The following is a 21,135-nucleotide window of genomic DNA, read 5'->3' on the forward strand; positions in this document are numbered from 1 at the left end:
GGGGGGCTTTTCGCTTTCTTCTGATTCTGTTGTGATTATCATTCCCGCCCCCCTCCATCAGAGAGAAGTTAGTTTTTACCGTTGATTTTTAGTATTCTGACTTCAGATTTTGTTAGGTACCACAAGTCAAGCTAAAAAAATTTGAACAATATTGATGTTTAAACCTTACGGGTTCAATCTACTCAATAAAACAAGAACGTTAAAGAAAAGAATTATCAAAATCCACCAAAAAGCAATCGAGATATGGTATTTCAAAGTTTATTTTTTAACGAAGCCTTTTCAACTGCAACTTTCACCCATGTTTGAAGTGTTCTAAAATACAGAGTGCATTATCAAATCAATGAAAACTTTGTTTTTCCCAGAGATGTTAACACAAATATTGATATCTCTAAATCAAAGCATGTTAGAACGACTAGTTTCCAAAATATGAGCATTCAAAAATTGTGGGGGGGAAAAAAGAAACCAAAATAGGCCATTGCGAGCTCAGAACCCTATTTTAACCTCTTCCAAATTAGTCAAAACTGCCTCCCCTGGAGTGAAAATCACACAATCATTACAAATACATGCACAGACTTAGCTGAATTTTTTTCAGACCTCTCTGACCATAAGTAACTTTTCTGGACGCCTCTAAAGTGGGCTTCGGGGCAAAAAACGCCTCTCGGAAAAAAATCGGTGGAACCCTGGTACATCTTCGGGCAAAAAGCATCACAACAAGTGAACAAATTAAGCTACAGGGCTAAATCATACATTAAATTAAAGCTCATTCACTCATTGCAAGCTCTACGAGACCAAATGAAAATTGTTTACTCAAACCTCTCATAACACTCCATAAGAGGGCCCTAATGCCCAAAACCCTGCCATTATTGAGTGAAAACTATAACGTCTGCCGGCTGGAAAAAAATTCATATAAAATCAACAAATTGTGCTACAAAGCTGCATTATATCAGATTAAAGCTCTTTTCAGGCTCTGTACAGTGAGTTAGTTTATAGAAAGTAAAAACCTTCCAAACATTTCAGAAGGGGGCTCTCGTGGCATAGAGGTTAAGGTGTTGGCCTCTCATTCAAAGGTCCCGGGTTCGAATCCGGGTAGCGACCATAACATTTTCTTCTCTCCAAAATTGTCTCCTTTCACCTCCTTTCCTGCTCTGTAGCAATGTTCTGTTGTCTGCTTTCATTTCCACTTTCTGCCCCGACCCCTTCACCTCCTTTCCCCCCTCCTCTGGGCTCCTGACTCTTTCTGCAGCCTTTCTACTGCTACTCCTTGGCTCCTCCTTACTGCTGTCTTTCTGCCACACCCCTGATCTCCTGGTAGGAAAGATCTACACCTAGCCTTCTCGGACAAGAGCGAAAAATCTCGGAGGGCCCGTGTGCAAGTTGCGCACGTTAAAGATCTCTTGGTGGTCTAAAATCGATAAGAGTAGGCTTCGGCCGCCACCTGGGCAAAATTCAAAATTTCCTACCAACTGAAAATATTAGGTGTGTCCCGCGCGCTCATATGACCTTATGCAGTTGCGAGGGCCGTAATACACTTTACAAAAACAAACCAATACATTTCAGAAATGGACAATAATGTAAAAAAAAGTCGTCACGTCAATATTGGTTGAGAAAAGTAAGATTTCTACTCAGGGGCTGTAAAAATTTGAATTGAATCAAAATACTGTTCTACCGTGGTTCATCTTGTCTCTGTCCCTTCTTTATAATGACAATTGCACAAGGAGTAAGTTGTTCAAAGGCGTAAGTGGTGTAGCCTCGTTCGATTCCCTCTGCCGCCATCAAAAAGGTCGTCTTCAATGATAGGTACGTCACCTGAAAAATATCATGTTCATTTATTGATAGTTTCGATTGTAATGATTATTGCAATAAGTATAGTTACAGTAACATGAAATTGAGAACATTCATTTTCAGTTCTTTCAGAGCATCAATCAATGTGCAGGGGTGAGTGAGGGATGGGAGATGCAGTGCTCTTTCACTTTCTAGATGTAATAATTTAATGTTACCTACTGGAGGATGATCAACCCGCAATTATGTGCCAAGTTTTTTGTGGGGGTGTTTTCTGAGAAAGAAACCAGTGGCTGGGGAAATAAAATGTTGTCCAGTAAGTGGAGGGGAGAAAGAGGGGGGGGGGGGGGATTTCTCCAATTATCAGGTGACGTCTAAGTCTAAGAATACAGAAAAAAAGACTGGTTAATTCAATAATTAAATATCCACCAATCAAGAACGTAGATCTAGCCTATTTGTTATCAAATTAAATGCCTAACAATAGATCTACAAACATTTCCATCGGTAACAGTACGCAGTAACCCCCTTCCGAGTGTTAAGTTAAGCGTGTGATGACATGTTACTATAAATAGAACTACCAGTTCAACTATTCACGGCTTTATTAAATTCTTTCACTTTGTCGACCAGAGCTGCTTGGATTTCGTTGCATTTAGAATAAATTAGGTGTTATTAGTTGAAAAGACTGCAAAAATACCACCATGAAGGGATACATTGTTGTATAAATCGCATTTAATTCACTATGAGGTGGTGAAAATGTAGGTCAGCGTGATTCCTACCAAACAATAACAAATCCAACCACACTGCAAGTGGTGGCCGATTAGTCTTATTTTTCAAAACACAATATTCATAAGTATCCTAAAAGAAAATTATGATAATACTTACATAAATCGACGCCATGAACAGATCCATCGAATGTTTCTTTCACTGAACCATCATATAATCGTCTGCTGGTTGGGTCCAATCAGAGGGGGCGGCAATGAGCGATGGAACAGCCACAATGGCAGAATGACGATCTCCCAAAAGTGGGTGTTACCCCACTTCAGAAAAAGTAATATTTCTACTTCGTGGAATGTAGTTGGCTTTTCTAAACACACAAACTTGATGGCAGAGATGTCTACGAATATGACTCTGGCATGGATAGCCCGATTTGTGTCGAATTTAATATTTTTAAATGCTTTCTGCGTCTTTACATCGTACCTATTGCGCTTTCCGCTCAGAATAAAAACATAAACACATTCCCCGGAATTCTCCTGAAATCACAGATTTTTGTTTCAAACCGCAAGAAAATTTGATGATTCGCGTCTGAGAAATCGAAATTTTAAACAAGTACCCCCCAAATGTAAGCGCGCAAATTTGCGAGACGGTCAAGTTTTCTCGTCTTAAACTTTAGTCAATTAAAAACTAAATATGCAATCATAAGTATCAGTTTCTCGTTCACAATGGAGAAGGAAAGACACAGAAAACAGTGGTATAATTTTTATTAGTGTTTACAAAAATTAAAACCAGCTAAATAGTTGGATGAAGTTGTCCAAATCTGGCTGTCTGCCTTCAAAACAGGCCGTCTGCGGTATCTAATTTTATGAATAACAAACACTTTTTACTCTATTTAGAAATAAAGACGTTTCTTTTACCGTGACCAGTTCATTTTAAAAAATTGATTAAAGAGCTGAATTCTCTATTTTTAGTCCCGTACTTGCACTTGTCCACAGATGATGTCTGTAGTAGTACTGTGTAATAAGTTTTGTGTTTTTTATTTCAGTGTACGAGAGAAGTGATGAGCTTATCGCTAAGAACACGTCTGTCACAGTATCCCGAGTTCCTGTGACAAAAAGTACTGCTAGTAGTACGCAGAAGTCATGGTATGTTTTTCTTTCTCTTTTCTTTTTTATGTTGTGAGTCATGGGGTGGGGTGTTGGTCCCCATCTCCTGTTCAGTTCACATCATGTGAGTTTTGTGCTTGCATATCATTAATGCTCTGCTGGAACCTCGCTAGCTCGAGTTTTGCTCAGAAATCTTTTTATTTTTTCTTACCAAAAGTTTCCTGATACACAATGTACTTCAAATTCAAACTATAAATGCTCAAAAATACATTGCAGCTTTTGCCTTGGGGTATATATGTCGGATCAGGAGAGTGATTGTGGGTCTGATCTAGACCTACCGAACATGTTTATAGGCTCTGATTCAGACTTGGCTGAAGTTGCTCAGGGACTTGGGGAAATAATGGTTCGGACATTGTAGATCTACTCGACTTTTGTCCAGAGGGAGGTGTTTCAATTGCTGAGGTTGGAGTGGGGAAGATTGACTTTTTGACATTCCTGACGAAACTGAGGGTCCCAGGCTAAATTGGATTTTTTAAAAATTCTTCACACATTCAATTTGCTCTAATTTTTTACTTTTACGCTCCTAAAATTTTGAAGAATAAGAATGTTATGGAGAAAAAAAAGTTTTCTGTCTGAAATTTGCTTTTCTCCCAGTTTAATTCAGCATTCATGGAAAATAATGCAGAGAAACATTCAGCAGTCAAAGGGTTAAATTCTGTGCAAACCTCGCTGTCTTTCTCCATTTTGTCACTTACTTTGTTGATTTCATGTGTAGAGGGACAACAAAAAAATGTTCACCCACAAAATGTATAATAGTTTACTAGCTAGGCATCGGGACGACCGAGAACATGTGAAACATGTGCTTTTAAACACAACCCAAAGAAAACGAGGTTAGTCCAGAGCAACTGAAAGTTACGTATTGTGCTGCGCTGTTCTGACCCTCGCTAACACCTGAATGAGGTTCAACAGAGTAGCGCTGTAGATGGAAAAAACCTCGCTGACGAAAAGATGTTTTGTTGCTAACTCAGATTGTGTAATATGTGCTGGGTAAAACACATACTTCATTGCAGGATTTTGTTTAAGGCCCACCACAACACGTTGACAAAAATTTGATTGCCTAAGTGTTGACATTGACTATGTTAAGCTGTTTTTATTTGTCTCTCCTATAGAATTTTAAAATTCGAGTTAACAAGGTTCCAGTGTAGCATGGACAATATGTAAAAAATTTGTGAATCTTTCCTGAACAAGGCAGGGGTCTAGTGATAAGGTTAGCTGTTCCCTTTGCACACAAGCTTTAGATTCTCGTGTAGGAAATATATTTTATTTGGTTTCTCTGTCTTTCAGCTGTAATATAGAATTGCACACAGCTAGGATTTGTCCTAATAGGCAGGGTCGAATCAAAGTTTCCATGGGGGGTGATACTGTTGGTTGATGGGTAATATGATGTGGTTGGCCTTTTCTGCTTTTCCATCTTGCTTTTGTCCTTCATCTGTGTCTGTGGAAATGTGCCTGTCAGTGAGCTGGTTCGACATATAATCTGTAAAGACGTCTAATTACTATTACCAAGTGCATATGTGAGCGTGCCTGGTGAAAGTTGTCAAAAGACGCATTTGTTCGAATGGAGATGTCAGGCTTCAAAGGTCAAAAATAGAATTTTTGACAAAAACTAAATTCTATTAAAAACGGATTCTTTAGCCATTTATATATCGGTATTTACAAGGACTTGTTTCTTTACTTTATAATACATTTTTAAAGATTTTTTTATTAGAAGTGCATAATCCTAAAAAAATGCATGAGAAAATTGTTTTTTCAAGTAGACATTGCGGATGGTTTCTCTTGCCCATTCATAAAGTCGACTCAATCTCAATGCATACCAAAATTTAGGTCATTCTCTTTCCTCTCTAATGGCGAGTAGTGTGCATGAATATCTAGAACATGTAAATAAAGCGAAGCTTGCAAAATTCTTCCTCAAGGTTGTGGTGACTTTTTGGATACAATATAATATAAACACTTAAAAGCTGTACTTTTCTCTTAAATGCTTTTTTAAGTTGGTTTGTGAGTAGCGAATGTGTCGTCTCGAAGCGTAGATCTATCTACTTGAAGCAGAAATGAAGGGGAAACTTTAAAGCTGTTTTTTTCCAAAAGTGTTTCCGTACCCTGCCTTACAAAATCACCCATATCTAAAAAAAAACACAACCTACTGGAGATATCTTATAAATTAAAAAAGCATATTGTTCAGAAATGAATGGTGTCTGTACTTCAATGCATCATTTGGTACCTTTCACCGTGCACAAAAGTGGCGTTGGTGGCCTAGTGGTTAGATTGTGGGTGTAACCGTGAGATTGCGGGTTCAGGGGTTCGAGCCTCAGCTCAGTCCGATGTTTTGTCCTTGGGAAAGGCAGTTTACACGAATTTCCCGCTTGGCGCGGTCCTACCGGAGATGGACGTTAAACTAGGAGGCCCCGCCCCTTAAGTAACCTAATAGTGTTGATAGGGGCGTTAAACCCATACTTTTTCACCATTCACTATGCACAAACTCATATTTGTAGGTGGTTGGCGGGTGCTCTGGTGTGTTTGCTCCTTCTTTCCTATCAAACAACTATCGTCCTTATCTCCCCTTCTTCTTTTTTATGTGTTACTCTCTTGTAACACCTCCAATCTTCTGGCGCTCATATGACCTTATGCGAGCACCGTAAAACCTTACGAAAACTTAACTTTTACTAAAACAAAACATTAATTTTGTGTTCTCCTTTTTCTTCCTCTTCCTCAGGGAGGCGTTCAAGCAGAAGTGTGCCAAAGTAGTACGTGTCCCAGTGGTAACTTGTGGTCCCAAGTAGATAAGTTTTTATTTTGCTCAATGATTAAGATCAATTATGATGTTTGTGCTTTCAATAAAAGCCAAGGTTTTCCAGTCATGCATACACATTCTGTCTATACCATACAACAGTACTTTCATCTTTGTAGGTGGGGGAAGGGGGGAGTGTGGCTGTTTTCACTTTGAGCCATTGAAAGTGCTGGTCTTACACCATTGTGTAGCCGAGAACCTAGGTTCTACATGACTTTAATTGTTGTGTGTTGGGTTGAATAACGCAAATTGATGACTTTTGAAAGACCGTTTGATGTTCACAATTTTTGAACATCTGTATTGTGTTTGAGGCTTGACCTTCTGAAATTTTATTTTAATGAAAAATCTCATGTTGGCAACAGAAATATCTCGGATGTTCCATGGTGTTTATGTTTGGTGCCAATATTATAGTTGGAGTTTACTGGTTCTCATCATTACTGCTTATGTTCCAAATGAGATTTTAAGTAATCTCTCCTTGGTGGCTGGTGAGTTGGGAGTTGCGATGGGATGTTTTAAGAAGCAAAGCATCATATTTGTCGTTTTTTGCACCACTGATGGATTGGATAGGAATTCGTATACTTAAAAAGATACCTGTCATTGTGTGTTTACTTGTGTGATCCAATTGAGTGATGAGATGCGAACTGCTGTGTGAGAGGTATGGTGGTTTCTTGAAAAGAAGTGCAAAAGAGGGATGTGGAAAAGTTGCGTGCCTGTTTTGACGTGTTGTGTTGATTCTGTCTTCCTATTGTATGACAGTAAAATGTTAGTGAAATAATAGTTGTGTTGAAGTTTTTTGCTTTCTAGAAAAGAATACTTACTGTAAAATGTTTGGCAAGTCTGAAACTATGAATATGAGCATATTTTATTTTTCACTCTTTAAATTTTTACTGATAGAATTTAGAGGTATGGTTGTGTCATTCCTAGGTTTGTCTTCAGTCAATGGTGCAATGACAAATTCATTGAATTGTACCGGCAATAGCAAGGGGAACTTGTTGTTAAACATTGCCAGAAAGGGAAATCTATGTAGGTGAAGAATTCTCACAAGCTAAAATTTTGTTGGAAAAGGAAAAATACGTGCTATGGGTCTTTTCAAACAGGCTCCCAAATGCCATTTTCAACCCTCTGAAAGCACTGAGGTTCAATTTATGCCCCCTGAACTACCACCGGGACACTGTCCTTGGTCCCTGCTGCAGGGCCTGTTCTGCTGTGCAGCCCCCAGATCCTAGGCACGCTTTTCGTTACTTTTCAGTTTTAGCTGTTGGAAGTACTGTACAATGCCTTTTGGTAGTAAAAAGTTTTGAGAACATTCATGTTAATTTTTAGTCATTTGTAGTTTGGATGAGGATGTAGTGAGACCTGCTGTAGTCAGCAGTTTGGAAATGGTTTGCTGTGGTCATCCATTGCATATTTTTCTCCATGCTTCATTTTAGGGATTGTTCCCTTAACTGTGTGTATGTATGTGCTCATTCGGAAGTGAATTAAATTAACATATTTTGTTAATGTTTGTATTTTTAAACACTTGCAAAAATGCTGTTCAAGAATTTGTACATTTATTTGAATCTTTTCTACCTGCTTTTTTCCCCCCGGCATTTTTACTTGTATGGAAAATCATGTTTTTACATTTTACTCAATTTTGGTATTTTCTCATTGTAACAGACCACATTTTTGGTTCTGAATTCAGGTGCTTTAAAGGAATTTTTGTGCCTTTTGTACTGATTTTATGAATAGAAAAGGTGGGGTGGTGAGACAAGTATGATTATGGTTTGGGTTTTTTTTCAATGGTTTGCATTTTATGCCTTTGCCTTTTTAAAATCATTTCGATGTTTATGTTTTACGAAACATGCGGCCACCTGCAAGCTTAGACAGCTTAGATCTGTTAATCGATTGCTTGCAAACCTAGCAGTAGAGTAATACTAGCAAATTTGGTACTGATTTGCACATTTTTTATTCCTGAATACGAATCTACACAGTGCTTGTGGCTAAAACTCCTTCCAGAAGAATAAGAGCCTGGTTATTAGCGTGACGTACATGTAACATTATATTGGCAACCAGAAACGGCAAATTTTGTCAATTTTCGTGACATACATAGTATGGCTTAGAGCTAAAAACTACACATTTTCATGACGTACCAGGTACATCATAAGGCAAAAAAGGGGTGTAAAATACAAAAGGTACTAACCAGTAAAGGATCTGAATGGCGTCCTTTCAAATCTGCTTGAAATACCGTCTAAACTCCTGCTTTTTAGCCGTCAGTGTTTTTATGTGAAGAACATTTAACTACCACACTGCTATAGGATATTGTCTGCCTGCAGTTTTATTCAACAGCCAAAAATGATAGCTTTCTGTATAATGTTTCCCCTGTTTTAGTCCAGGGGTGTTCTTGAAAATAAGGACTTCTGTAATACTTTTTAAAAAAATTTTGGGAAGAGTGGAGGGATTTGACACAACTGAACGTGGAGTGATTTGACAATCCGATTTTATTCTAGTTTCAGGGTTTATTTAATTATGCCACCATTGTCAGTTGTCTCAAGGACACCATCATGTATGTTCAGTTGGTGGAAGTTGTTGGTAGAAGTTGATTGCAGTTTTAATGAAGGTGTGACGGTAGTAAGAAGAAAGTGGGTTCATTGAGCTTGTTTCACCATCTTATCAGTCAAAAAAAAAATGTTTGGTCAATGCAAGTGCATTAATGAATGAATGTTCCTTGTTGTTGGTTTGTTATAAAGACTTACACTACAGATCTGTGATATTTTAGATACATTTTTCTTTGACTAGAGTATATACACTCTCTATGCTTCCTTTGCTCTGTGATAATTTTTACTGGTGAAGGTGGGCCCACCATTACCTCAGACGATATCATACTTCACCATTGAGTGGGTGGCCCGGGTTTGATTTCCCATGGGGCGTTCATCTAAGTTGTTGGGGGGGTAAGGCTTGGTCCTTACGAAGACAGAATTTAAATTTAGAGGTTGCCACCTCTTAAATAAACTTACGGTGATAACAGGGGGTTTAAACAATTTAACATTATTGCTTATCTGGAAGTCACAAGTTTAGAGAAACTTGGGTTATGACATATGAATGTGTGTATGCCCATGTTGTGCTGTGGATTTATTGTCTTGTATGGAAAATTTTGTGTGGAAGTCTTTAGGTTGTAAAGTGATTTCTGGTCTAGGCTTGGGTCCCTGTGCTTATAAAGGTGAAGTGGGTGTTTGGGATCCTGAAAGTTGCTTTTGTTGAGAATATTTGTTGCCAAATTTGATGTAGTTCTTTGCGTGTCAAAGTGAGTGGTCTTGTGGGAGCAAGATGTGGAATTTCTCAGTTCCTTCTTTGAACCCGTTGCCACAAGGTTGTATGACAGCAACTTTTCAAGTATACCATGTCTTCTTTACTTGCTGCAGAACATTGACAGTTTCCTTGAGCTCACAGCAACTGACTTTTTTGTTGTTGTTTTTTTGGTATGCACTGGCTTAGATAGCCGTATGTGTTTCCATCGAACGTAAGATGTAGACCTCTGCATGCCAAACTCTATCCTTAGTTATGATAAGGCAGTGCCTTCTAATATCCTTGGATGCTTAAACTCAAACCTTTCATCTCATGGCTGGAAGTGAAGAGCTCAAATAGCCTGTGGAATCCTTTCCACAGTGTGTGCATTTCCTTTGGTGTGTCTTGTTCTCTTTTCAACTTGCCAGGTTTCTTTGCTTAACTTTAAAAAAAAAAAACCCTGAACTTTTGATTTGATTTGAGTTCTTTTTGAAACGTTTTTATCTTCTGTGCTTGTGCCTCTAGCTTTGTTTTGAGCCTCAAGGTTATTTTTATATGGCTGGTATATTTGACTTATATGTGTCATCTTTTGTTCTGCACGATCTTGCTTTTTTTGTTTTTTTTCTGGGTGTTGGAACTGGCATCTGTGGTGTGTGGTTTGGCGATTTGCTGTCGCACGCAGGAGACCTGAGTTCATCCGGGGGGGGGGGGTGAATTTTTATTGAGTTTCTCGGTCTTTCTACTTGGATATTGTGTCCTTCTCTTAATGATCTAAATTGTGCCATGGGGATGTAAAAACACCTACCTGAAAGAATGTTTTTGGGGGTGTTGGAGAAAAATTTTTTCCCTTCATCTGTAGAATGGTTGCTCCCACAATTTTCAGATGGAGCAGAAATAAATTCCAATATTAAAAATGTGGCAGACGCAACTGTCAATTCCGGCCATGGAAGTGGTGACAATTGTCTTATAATGTATCTCATGATTCATTATGTAGTTTAACTATAGTATGGGGGGGGGGGGGTGCCTATTATCCTAAGATTCTTTGACACCAGCACTTCTATACTGATTTTACTTGCACTTTTTAAGTTGTTGGAAGACCCCACTGGAAGGTTCCATTTCTATACTTTTCCTCTTTTCAACATCAGTTGTGTCTTGATTTTTTTCCCTGCATTATGGTTATCTTACAGATTTCTCTCCAAACTGAAGAATGTATTCACTTCTACGTTTGCTTCCTTTTTTTTATTGGTCTTTACAGAGGGTTGTACTGTTTGCTCTGGTGCACAAAATATTTGAGTTTGATTCCGACATGGTGAATATATTTCATGGAGCAAATTGTCTCGTTCTGCTGGGGTATGTTCTGGACAGCCTAAGTGGGCCAAATCATTCATGTCATGCCTACCAAAAATTATAAGAACCTAGTAATGCCCAAATATATCCTCTGATGAATATAATTTTCATTTGACATGTATTTTGTAGTGTCAGTGCTTAATTGAGAGTGTGAAGTCTGCATGTTTGTTTTGTTGTGGGGTTGTGTTTTTTGGTGGTGGGGGGGGGGGTTTGCTTGTTTTCCTTTTTTGTTTACATCTTCTTGTTCTGCAGTCCTACACAATAGTTGTTTTTTTGTGGGTTTTTTAACGTTTACTCAATAGCACAATATATTTTTTTTAGATATGGCATAACCCTGAAGTCTAGTAATTGGGGGGGGGGGGGGGGGGGGCACTAGGTATAGCCATTCCATCAGATAGCAGGAATAGCCATTCCATCAGATAGCAGGAAACCAGTTAATAAAAATTAGCTAGTTGAATCATGCAAAATATTTTCAACTCATGATATCGACTAGTGGCAAGTGAATAGTCTTTGCTTGGAAAGTGACTCTAGGCAGGTGTTCTAGCACTTGTTTTATTAAGTTGACTCAAAAGCTGTATACAAAAGTTTTGGTGTCATTTATCAGTGCATGCCTACCTGATTTTAGTTGCCTGTGCAATGTCATTTTGGCTCTGCACTTAGTTATGTAATAGAGTCGTGTAATTTTAAAGATCATTTTTCTTTTTCTACCCTATTTTTGTGAACAACAAAAAAAATGTCCTTGGTCTCTGTGAACCAAACATTTTTGGTATACCTTCAATAGATCCTGAGACACTCCCTTTTGTTTTCTTTCACCTTCATGGGCTTTGTTTAAAATGTGATTGTCACTGGCATCTGTTGTGTAGTTTTAGGCTCTGCTGTTCGTTCAAAAGTTCAGTTCCTGCAAACACCCCTCCCCCACTCCCCTTCCTCCTCCCAGGGCAGTGCCGCTGACTGAAGTGTCTTTAGGCCATTCGCTAAGGGGGACATTGACTTGTTCTTATGCACAGTAGAATTGTAAATGGGCTGATTCAACGTCATGCTCATAACTATGCCTGAAATGCAACAGGGAACTGCTGCTTTTTCATTCCTAATCCTTACTATCGTCATTTTGCTTCTGCTTCTTTTGTCATACTCTTGTGACTCGCTATTTCCGGGTTGCCTTGGTGGTCGAAACAGACGCTGTGCTGTTGAAGCTAGAGAGGTGAGCAGAGTAAGCCTGATTCCCTGTAACAGAGATGCCAACCTTTTGGGACCAAAATAAGGGACAATTTCAGGGACACCACTGCGTGCGCGCCAAAAAATGTTCGCTGCCGCTCGTCTGAAAAGGAATTAATTTATGCATGAAAAATTTCTAACATGGGTTAGATCTAATTTAAACAAGACAACTCATCGCTGATGTTGAAGGAGAATGCATGTATACTGAAGTGAAGGAAATCAATATTTAGAGAATTGCTCGGGCTTAGGGCCACTGGCATTGGCACCAGCAGTCTCTTTACTCAAGCTTTTCTTTGTGGCTCCTTTGCATGAAACCACCAAGTCTTGAAAGTTTATAGGAGTGGCAGTCAGCTCCTTTTTGTTTGAGGATCATCAAGTTTTTGAGAGTGTTTACCCCCTTATTGGCTCTGAATTCAGTCCTGATTCTTCTCACCAGACTAAAAATTCTCTCATAGGAGGTATTGCTGTGTTGAATTTATAGAATTCTTTGCATCATTGTTGGCAGATGAGGCAGTGTTGTAGCATAACAATCATCTTTCAAATGTGCTAATTGCTGCCATTGTTTGTCCATGCTCATTTGAATTGTTTCCCCATTGTTTTTTAAAGTGAAATTTGGCATTTCACTCTCAGCCAGCCATTTAAATGTAGAAAATTCCTCCTAAAGTGAGTCGCATGTGGCTCCTGAGGGCAAAATGGTGGGGAATTTAGCAATGAAGTATCTCAAGTCTGAAAATTTTCCATCTCCCCTCTCATTGACGTCAGCAACCACTGCATGTTGCAATAGTTTTTCATTGAGGGGCAAGTTCTTTAACTGCTGTCTTCAGAAAGTTGATGACATTTTGGAAGAAGTCTTCCTTCCTGTCATCTGAAAATTTGGACTCACTGAGAAATGTCCTGACTTTGTCTCCCACATTGATCTCAGAATTAGTAAGCCAGACAGAAGATAGTTTGTATTCCACTTCCTGAACATATTTCACCTACCTGGCCTGGGATGGCTGGACAAACATGCCCATCAATTTCCTTCAACATCAAGTTCTTTTAGAGGTGGATTTTGGGCTCCACACTCTAAAAAACCAAATTTGCCTCTTCAAAAATTTTGATCACAAACTGAAGAAACAAGACATACTACTTTATGGTCTTTGACTTTTAAGTTCTCCAAAGCATTTTTTTTTTCCTGCTGGCAAGAGATTTACCAGTTCTGCCCCTTGCTTTTTGTCATTGTCACACATGCTCAAAGAACAAAGTTAATGGTTTCCACTGTTGTAGAACCCATTCACATGATTTGCTAAGTGACTGCCATTATGTTGGACAATGCTTCACCACTGCCAAAGGGATTGTACATAGAATTATAAGCTCACAAATTCAGTCACAAAGGCTAGGAAAATCTTCACCCGAATACTTAATTTAATTAATTAGGCACCTCAAATCATAAATCCCCTTACTGATTAATTTATACAAGATCTATAGAAATGGGCCGGATAAAGGCCTGAACAATCTATATCTCTGCCAAATAATGATTAGATCTAGGCTATACATTACAGAAGCTCTAGTTTCTTCCACATATGATAATTTAAAAATAGTAAACACAGGGACGGCCAGATCAAGAATCGAGATCACTTGAATTTGAGAATGTAGCTGGATGTACTGAGATAGATCAGGACTCTTATTAGTTTTGTTCTGTTCAGATCAAGATTTTACTTTGGTGTTGTGTGTGAAATGGAGATATAAAAAAAATTAAAATATAGATCTAGATCTAGAAACTACATCTAGCCTAGTCATACTTTTTGCAAACGCGTCCAACAAGATGAAGATTCTGGTTCTCCTTCGACAGCCTTCCGCAAACTCTATTCTTATTGCCAACCATCACATTTTTGTGTGATCTACAGAAAGTGCCATACAGTTTGAAAATTCCTTTTGATTTCAGATCATCCAAAGTCATTTCCAAAATATTTTTACCAGTTCTTTTATCCGATAACTTCTGAATAGAAAGCACATCTGTCCTCGCATCACCTTCCATCTCTAAGCGAACCAAGAGTGGAAAAAGTTTGTTTTGTCGTTACTAGCATCAGTGGCTAAACTAAAGGGATGGTCTTTCATAGGGTTGATTATCTTTGTTAATTCCTCTTTGGCCATCTCACTCATCATTCATTATAGCCAGTCTTGGTTTTACCACAGCCACATTTGCAGATTATTTCTGTAGCACTATACTCTTGGTTAAGAAACAAAGCCGAAAACAGATCTCCAGTGTGATCCAATGCATTTAGCTGTATATTGTGCTCCATCAGAAAGCGGGTGAAAGGCGTTTCAATTTCAGCCCTTGCTGTTGCCAGTTCTAATCCCGTATATACTGGACCACCACTGGTTGCTTGCACTGTCTTTCCAAAATTTGTCTTTGGTTGAGACTTAGAAAGAATGTGCTGCTTCTGTTCGATGTCTCGGACCCTGCGCGTGTCTTTTCATGTCGCGGATACCTCCGTGGCCTATCGAAAATTCACAGCAAATGTTGCAGCGTGTGAATGTTCCGTCGTTTTTAACAGCAGCGATGATGAACGGGTAAGTCCTGGTGACTTCGATATTGAATTTGCTCAGCCTTTTGACTTTGTACCTAAATCACAAAGCTTGGGAGGTCGCTTGTTGGCCATGGTGAAGAAGTGGCGTTAGCACAACTCGACTACTCACAATGACTGAGAATGTTAGGTCTAGGAGCGAGCAGAATGTTGACCAAGTATTATAGACTACAGTGCATGCTCTAGAGAATAAAAACACGACCAGATTTGCGGAAATAACAACCTCACGACATTTTTCCTTCTTCTGTCTTTCTTTACTATAGTAATATCTTGTTACTTGTAACTGAGAAATTACCGAAAATTAATACCTCACTACACTGGTCTGTCTCAAGCTCGCGAATAAAACGTACACACGAAAAAACTGCCTTTAAAGTAAATCAGCATGGTGGACGGGCAGAACAAAAAGGTTAGGATCTAGGTCAGAAAAGCAATTTGCGGGACATTGCGTTGGCATGATCTCACGAACAGGACTTTTGATTTAAAAAATAAAAGTAAAAATCCGGGACGGCCTGCAAATTCCGAGACGGTTGGCATCTCTGCTGTAAAGACTTCTCTGTTGACATCCACCCCTTGGCGCTCATATGACCTTTTGCAGTTGCGAACGCCTTAAAACCTCTACTAAAAAAAATGGAAGCTTATTTTATAAAGTGTTTCCTGCCATATTGTGGGGTACGTTTCCCATTTTTTCCCGGATATGCCTGACAGGCAGGGTCAGAGCTGCCCACCTCTTTGACATGTATACTGTTGGATTTACGCCAATATTGTAATTGTTCATTTCTTTTCGTGATTAGGGGTAGGTAAACGGAAAGATCAAGCAATCAGATCTTTTTTTGTATTTATTTAGATAGGTTTTAATTATGCCTGAAGAGTAACAAGAACTTGTTTCTTAGGCTTGCTGCTGATAGTTTTGTCACCTTATACTTCATAGTTTTGAATTGTACTGACGTGGATTTCTTATTCCAGTTTTTTATATCCAGGCGAACCTGTCCAAGATGACCTGCCATTATTATTGAGGAGAAAAGTGATCACCTTCAACTGGTGGTCACCTTGGACAGTGTCATTACAATACAGAAAAAAACAAACATGTAGTTGAAAGTGGTTGTTTGTTCGGGTAGTTGTGAGAGCCGGTTTGACTATACTTGGATGTTGACTTAAACAGGATTTGATTTGAATGTCATATCTTCAGTGTTGTATTTGGTGTGGATAGGGGATAACAAGAACAGAACATTATCAAACAACGGTTTCGTGAAAAAGTGAACTTTCTGTTAAAAAGGAAGATAATAAATTGTGAGGAAAGATTTTTCATTGTAAATGATATAAGCAATGTGGGCCGAGAGACAGGTTCCAATTCAAGCAGTAGTAATGTATTGTAGAACTTTCAGACCCAGGTGGGTGAGCAGGGTGTGACCAGGAGAGGGCAGTTATATCTTTGAAATGGAATAGGCTATCTTTTTTCATAATCACATCTATACCTTGGCACAGAAAAGTGAAATGTACGTATTGTGGAAATTGAAGGCACAGACATTTTTTTGTTTTTGTGCAGTCTTGGTTTAAGAAAAATGTGATATGAGTAAATGAGTCAAAAGTTAAGAGAATAATTGTGGGTGGTCGGAGGGCACCATTGGTAGGTCCTACTTCTTTTGTTTTCCCCAGCACAAAATGACAATTTTTGTGTTGATGTGGTTCTCATTACAAATGAAAAGTTGTTTTTTTTATTTTCTTTGTGTCCTCTTGTGTAAAGTTTCGGTGTGAGTTTTTTTATGGATATTTTTCCCTTCTCAATAGTGGGGTCAAGATTTTACCATTTTTCTCAAAGCAAGAATATGTCCTGAGATATTTTTTGGGGGGGGATGTAAATGTGCTCCTGTTGCTGAGATTAGTTTTATTGGGGGTGTAAATGTGCCCCATATGACCTTGAATGTTAGTCAAGTTTTTAGCTGTTATCAGGTATTGTACATTTTGTGATTCAGTATGTTCTGGGATACTGTTATTGTGCCATATTTCAGCTTTTAACCTTTTAGTTAATTTAATTGGACAGTTCAGGGTATGTCGGTTTATGGCGAACATTTTAATTCCCGTTTAAACAGTGATTGAGTGTGTTGCTGAAATGTTTTGCAGCTTGCTTGTTAATGGTATATCTTTGTGTAAAACCATGGTTTTACTACCTCACATCTACGCTTACAGCTTTTTTGCAAGTGCATGTATGTATATTGCAAAAAGTTACAGTAATGAGTGAGCTTATGGTCGTGGAGACGTCACATGAGTTGTGAGCTGGTAGAGACTGTTGGTGAGAAACATTGACAACAGAGCAGAGCGGCGACAGGAGACAGACAGCCAGTCAAGTTTTGCTGTTATCAAGATTCCCAGTTACCTTCACAGAATGTTGCTTAAGACCAAGACTTAGCCCAATGTTTTGTTGACTTTGTCCATTGGAGAGCTGGATGGATCATGAATAAAAAAGGGCTTCCATCCCTTGTCTCTGTTTGGATTTATTTTTTTCCATTTGGAATCATTTTCATGATAATATCAACACTTATTTGCTTGGACTTTTACAGTATTAGGCTTCTGTGGGGCTTTGTTGTGTTGTATTGTGATCGAGACAACTGACTGAGAAGTGTGTGAGGGTTCATGTTGCGTGACTGCTAAAACACTGCGCAGCTACAAGAACTTAGTTCCTTTCCCTAATTTTGAAGGCTTCAGTTAGAATTTGCTATTGTTAAATATTCCATTATGAACTTTGGAATTGCAGTGCTGCGGGGGTCACTGTATATTGTGGACAAAAAAGGGTTGGTCTTGTGTGCACATGCAAATGGGGGAAAAGCAAATATTGATAGCTTGATGACAAGTGTCTGCAAAGGAGAAAGCCAGATGAACCTATGGTTTACTTGCTTGCTTACAGACATTAAAGCAAGGAATTGTTATGAATCATGGGATACAATTCAAGTTCTCACCCAATGACCTGAGAACTTGCAGTGACACCTTTGAAGAGATATAAAAGGTGTTGTAGTTTGTGAAAGATTGCCCTTTGTTGGCCCTCCTCTGTCAATCTCATGGTCATACCCGTGAATGAACTTGATTTTTAGAGCACTTTTTTTTCTATTCTAAAGCCAATGCCTGAATGCGTCTGCATACTGCCATCTTTCATGGATTCAAATACGATTGAAAGTAACATATATCAAATAGTCAACATTGTCAAAGAGAAAAGTGATTGACTTAGACAGGTGGACGTCTTGGACAGTATCGTTATACAATAGAAGAAAAAAAAACAAATAGGGGGAAGTGGTTGTTTGTACAGCTGTCTTATACATATAGCCGCGGGATAAGATTTGACTATGTATAGAATCTAGTACCAAATTAAATTAATCATCTCGTGGGAGTTGTTGGTTGGTGTATTTAAAGGGCCCGCTGAAATGTGAATACTTTCTGGCATGGGAGAAAGCTCAACCGACCGACTTTCATTTCACCAAGTCACTTTTTTTTTGGGTGTTCATTTTGTAATGCTGCTACTGTTGTGGAGTTCCCAGTCAGAAAAATGATATTTGCATTCCAGCCTCCTGCTTACCTCTATCTGACGACCAGATGTGCGCTCAATTTACAGACCGTAGAGATGCTTAGTTTAAAATACCCGGAAGGTCCCAGGAATGTGGACATTGTAGATCTTTTGAAGCTGCAGTCGTTCATGAAACTATAAAGAGCACCTGGAATATCTCTTCTCTCTTGTGGGAATTTTGATTGTGGGAGGTAGAGGGGTGCAGATGATATATGTTGCTAATACAGAGATTCTAGATACAGTTTTATAAAAACTAGCTATGAGCACTTTGGTCATGTATCTAGGATGAGGAGTTCAGTTGTTTATACATGTATAGTGGTTATGGTTTTTCCCTCTGATACTCATTGATCCGTTAGTTGACCTTTGTCACATGCAGGCAGACTTTTACGGTCAATTCAAATGAGTTTATCATCTCTACCAGTGTTAACATTTTGTTTAACAATGTGCTGCAAAATTGGATGTCGACCCACCAGCTTTTAGTTACAGTTACATGACAACTGTCAAGTTTTAGATTTGCAGTTTGGTTTTACTGCAACCTTGGCAAAGGTTTTATGGTGATTATTTAATTAATTGGGCTGGGGGGGGGGGGGTGCGTACTCCTGCTTAGGATAGCCACGTGTAGATCATACCGTCTCCATTGTCGCAAACTCATGCTTGTTCTGGGATCTTTCTTTGGTCCGACTCATCTCTCGTTGACTTTGACGATTAAGTCGGTTGAGCCTCTCACTTGGTGTCTCCCTTCTTTTTAATTTGCTTCGTTTCCTTGCTCAATCACCCAAAATTCTTCTCCATCTCACTTTCTTTCTTACTTTTCCAAACTATTTCATGTGGAGTACCTGTGGTAGTTTCAGTAAAGTCCACATATAACTCCTTGCCAAATAAGTTGGGCAGTAATCTGTCTTTGGATATATTAAGGGATGATATTTTCAAGTGATTAGATCTGAGATCTCCTTTACTAGGTGTACTTTCTTTTTACAAAGGACAAGTCCCAATTTGAGCTTAATATTGCTTTTCTTGTAAGAAATTGTCACTTGCCCGTTTCAGTGAAAATCGTGTTATTGTGGCGATTCATTGACACACTAAGCTATCACTACTCATGATTTTTTTCTACTGAGATGAATTTGGCATTAAAAATTCAAAGTAGCAGTACTACAGTAAAACACTTGTCAAAGTATTTTTGCCTTTTCAACCCTTAAAATACCTTTGAAAACATTCTTTTGATCAAATTCAGACCACTGTCGAGGTGGTTCAAGTGATATATCCGTCTAATGATGGTTACTATGAAAGAAGAAAATTCTAAATGCTCATGCTATTCCGTACTGCCTATACGCCATGGTTGATGGGGAAATCAATTTAAGGCTTGTAGCCGAGCGTTCTAAATATATATGTAATGGAAAACTGCCTACTATTTCAAGATTCAATAATTACCCCTATAAAAAATGATTAACTTCTTTAAAATACAAACATTAATGACAAAAATTGGTATTTATTTGAGATCTCAGGTGGTACTGCTGCCAAACACTCAGAGTTAACGTTTTGTTACATCACAGTAAATGGCATTACATTCACCTGTGGCAATATATTTTTTTACTTTGAAAAAATCTCTTAAACACTTCTATAACTTGCTCTTTGATGAGCCTGTTCAACAAGAAATTTGTATGCTAATATATTCATATTCCCTTGATTCCTTTATTTAAAAGTAGAATAAAACAAGAGTTCAAAAGAATTATTTTTAGCATTATTGCTGCAAAAGTAAGTCATACTTCTTCTCCTACAACTCTTTTACATCAGCTGATAGAGGTATGTGAAAGGTCCAATGTGGGTTTTTAATATTTGATATATACAGGTTTTATATTTGTTTAAAATATAGTTACATATTCCGTGCCTTGGGTGACTCGGAAAGTGGAACGATGTAGGAACAATAAATATTAGGATGTATCGCCAAAGATGGTACATAACAAGATTGTCCACTCAGCCGAAAAAGTGTCAGCCGGAAGTCCGCTCTTTGCTTCAGATGGCGCTGCAGTCTGTTTTGAAGCTCTTTCGTTTTTCCAGAAGAAAAATAGGAATAGCACCTCCTTGCGTGCGCAGATCGACTGTTGTTCATGAGCTGTTCGGGTTCGTTCAGTGCAGAGTTTTATTTTTTTTATATTTTTAATGACCTCTCGCCTCTCATTCTAAAGTCAAATTAAAACAAAGAAAACAGTCGCCCTTCCTCCGGAGAAGGTTTTTTGTCAGCGTAACTATTTTTAAAAAGTGTCTTCCGAAATTTTGAATTCTTATTTATTTAAAAACTTGTTAGTTTCACTTTGATTTTTTTACAAAAGTAGGGTAACTCTGTTCGCAAAGGGTGCACATTTGCGAAGAGGGCGCCACCGAATTTTGAGGACACTTTTTTTAATTGGCTCAAAGAGAGGAGTGGCCGCTCTTGTTATGTAGACTCTTTGGTATCGCGTAGTTGTATCTTGTCCGTCAGTGCTTACTTTTTCTGTAAGTTAAGCACCTTGCATAGCTGGTTTTTCTAATGGTTAGGTTCCACTTTTTGCCCATCCAATGATACCGTTACTGACAGTTAATATATCGGAATCAATCATGGGAATATTTACGCTGCGTTTATTTTCAACCTGTTCTCCCATCGTGTCTTTCAAGCATGTATTGAGTTTTATAATGCTATTTCATTGTTCTTCTTACTATCTTTAATGACCCTTTAGTTGGGATCAGCATGTCTGCTACACTTTTCAATCTGTCTTC

The 21,135-nt window shown here is 38.5% G+C and overlaps 1 protein-coding gene across 2 annotated transcripts in view; it reads left to right on the forward strand.

Moving 5' to 3' along the window:
- LOC101860586 (E3 ubiquitin-protein ligase RBBP6) overlaps positions 1-21,135 on the forward strand; it is a 58,329-nt gene that overhangs the window by 15,069 nt on the left and 22,125 nt on the right. For both annotated transcript variants that reach the window (XM_005102893.3, XM_013085130.2), the window contains exons 3-4: positions 3,539-3,638; positions 6,370-6,400. In XM_005102893.3, the coding sequence (XP_005102950.1) occupies positions 3,539-3,638; positions 6,370-6,400 (131 nt within the window). The remainder of the gene's footprint in view (positions 1-3,538; positions 3,639-6,369; positions 6,401-21,135) is intronic.

The sequence above is a fragment of the Aplysia californica genome, unplaced genomic scaffold (genome assembly GCF_000002075.1).
Source record: "Aplysia californica isolate F4 #8 unplaced genomic scaffold, AplCal3.0 scaffold00347, whole genome shotgun sequence".
NCBI classification, from domain to species: domain Eukaryota; kingdom Metazoa; phylum Mollusca; class Gastropoda; order Aplysiida; family Aplysiidae; genus Aplysia; species Aplysia californica.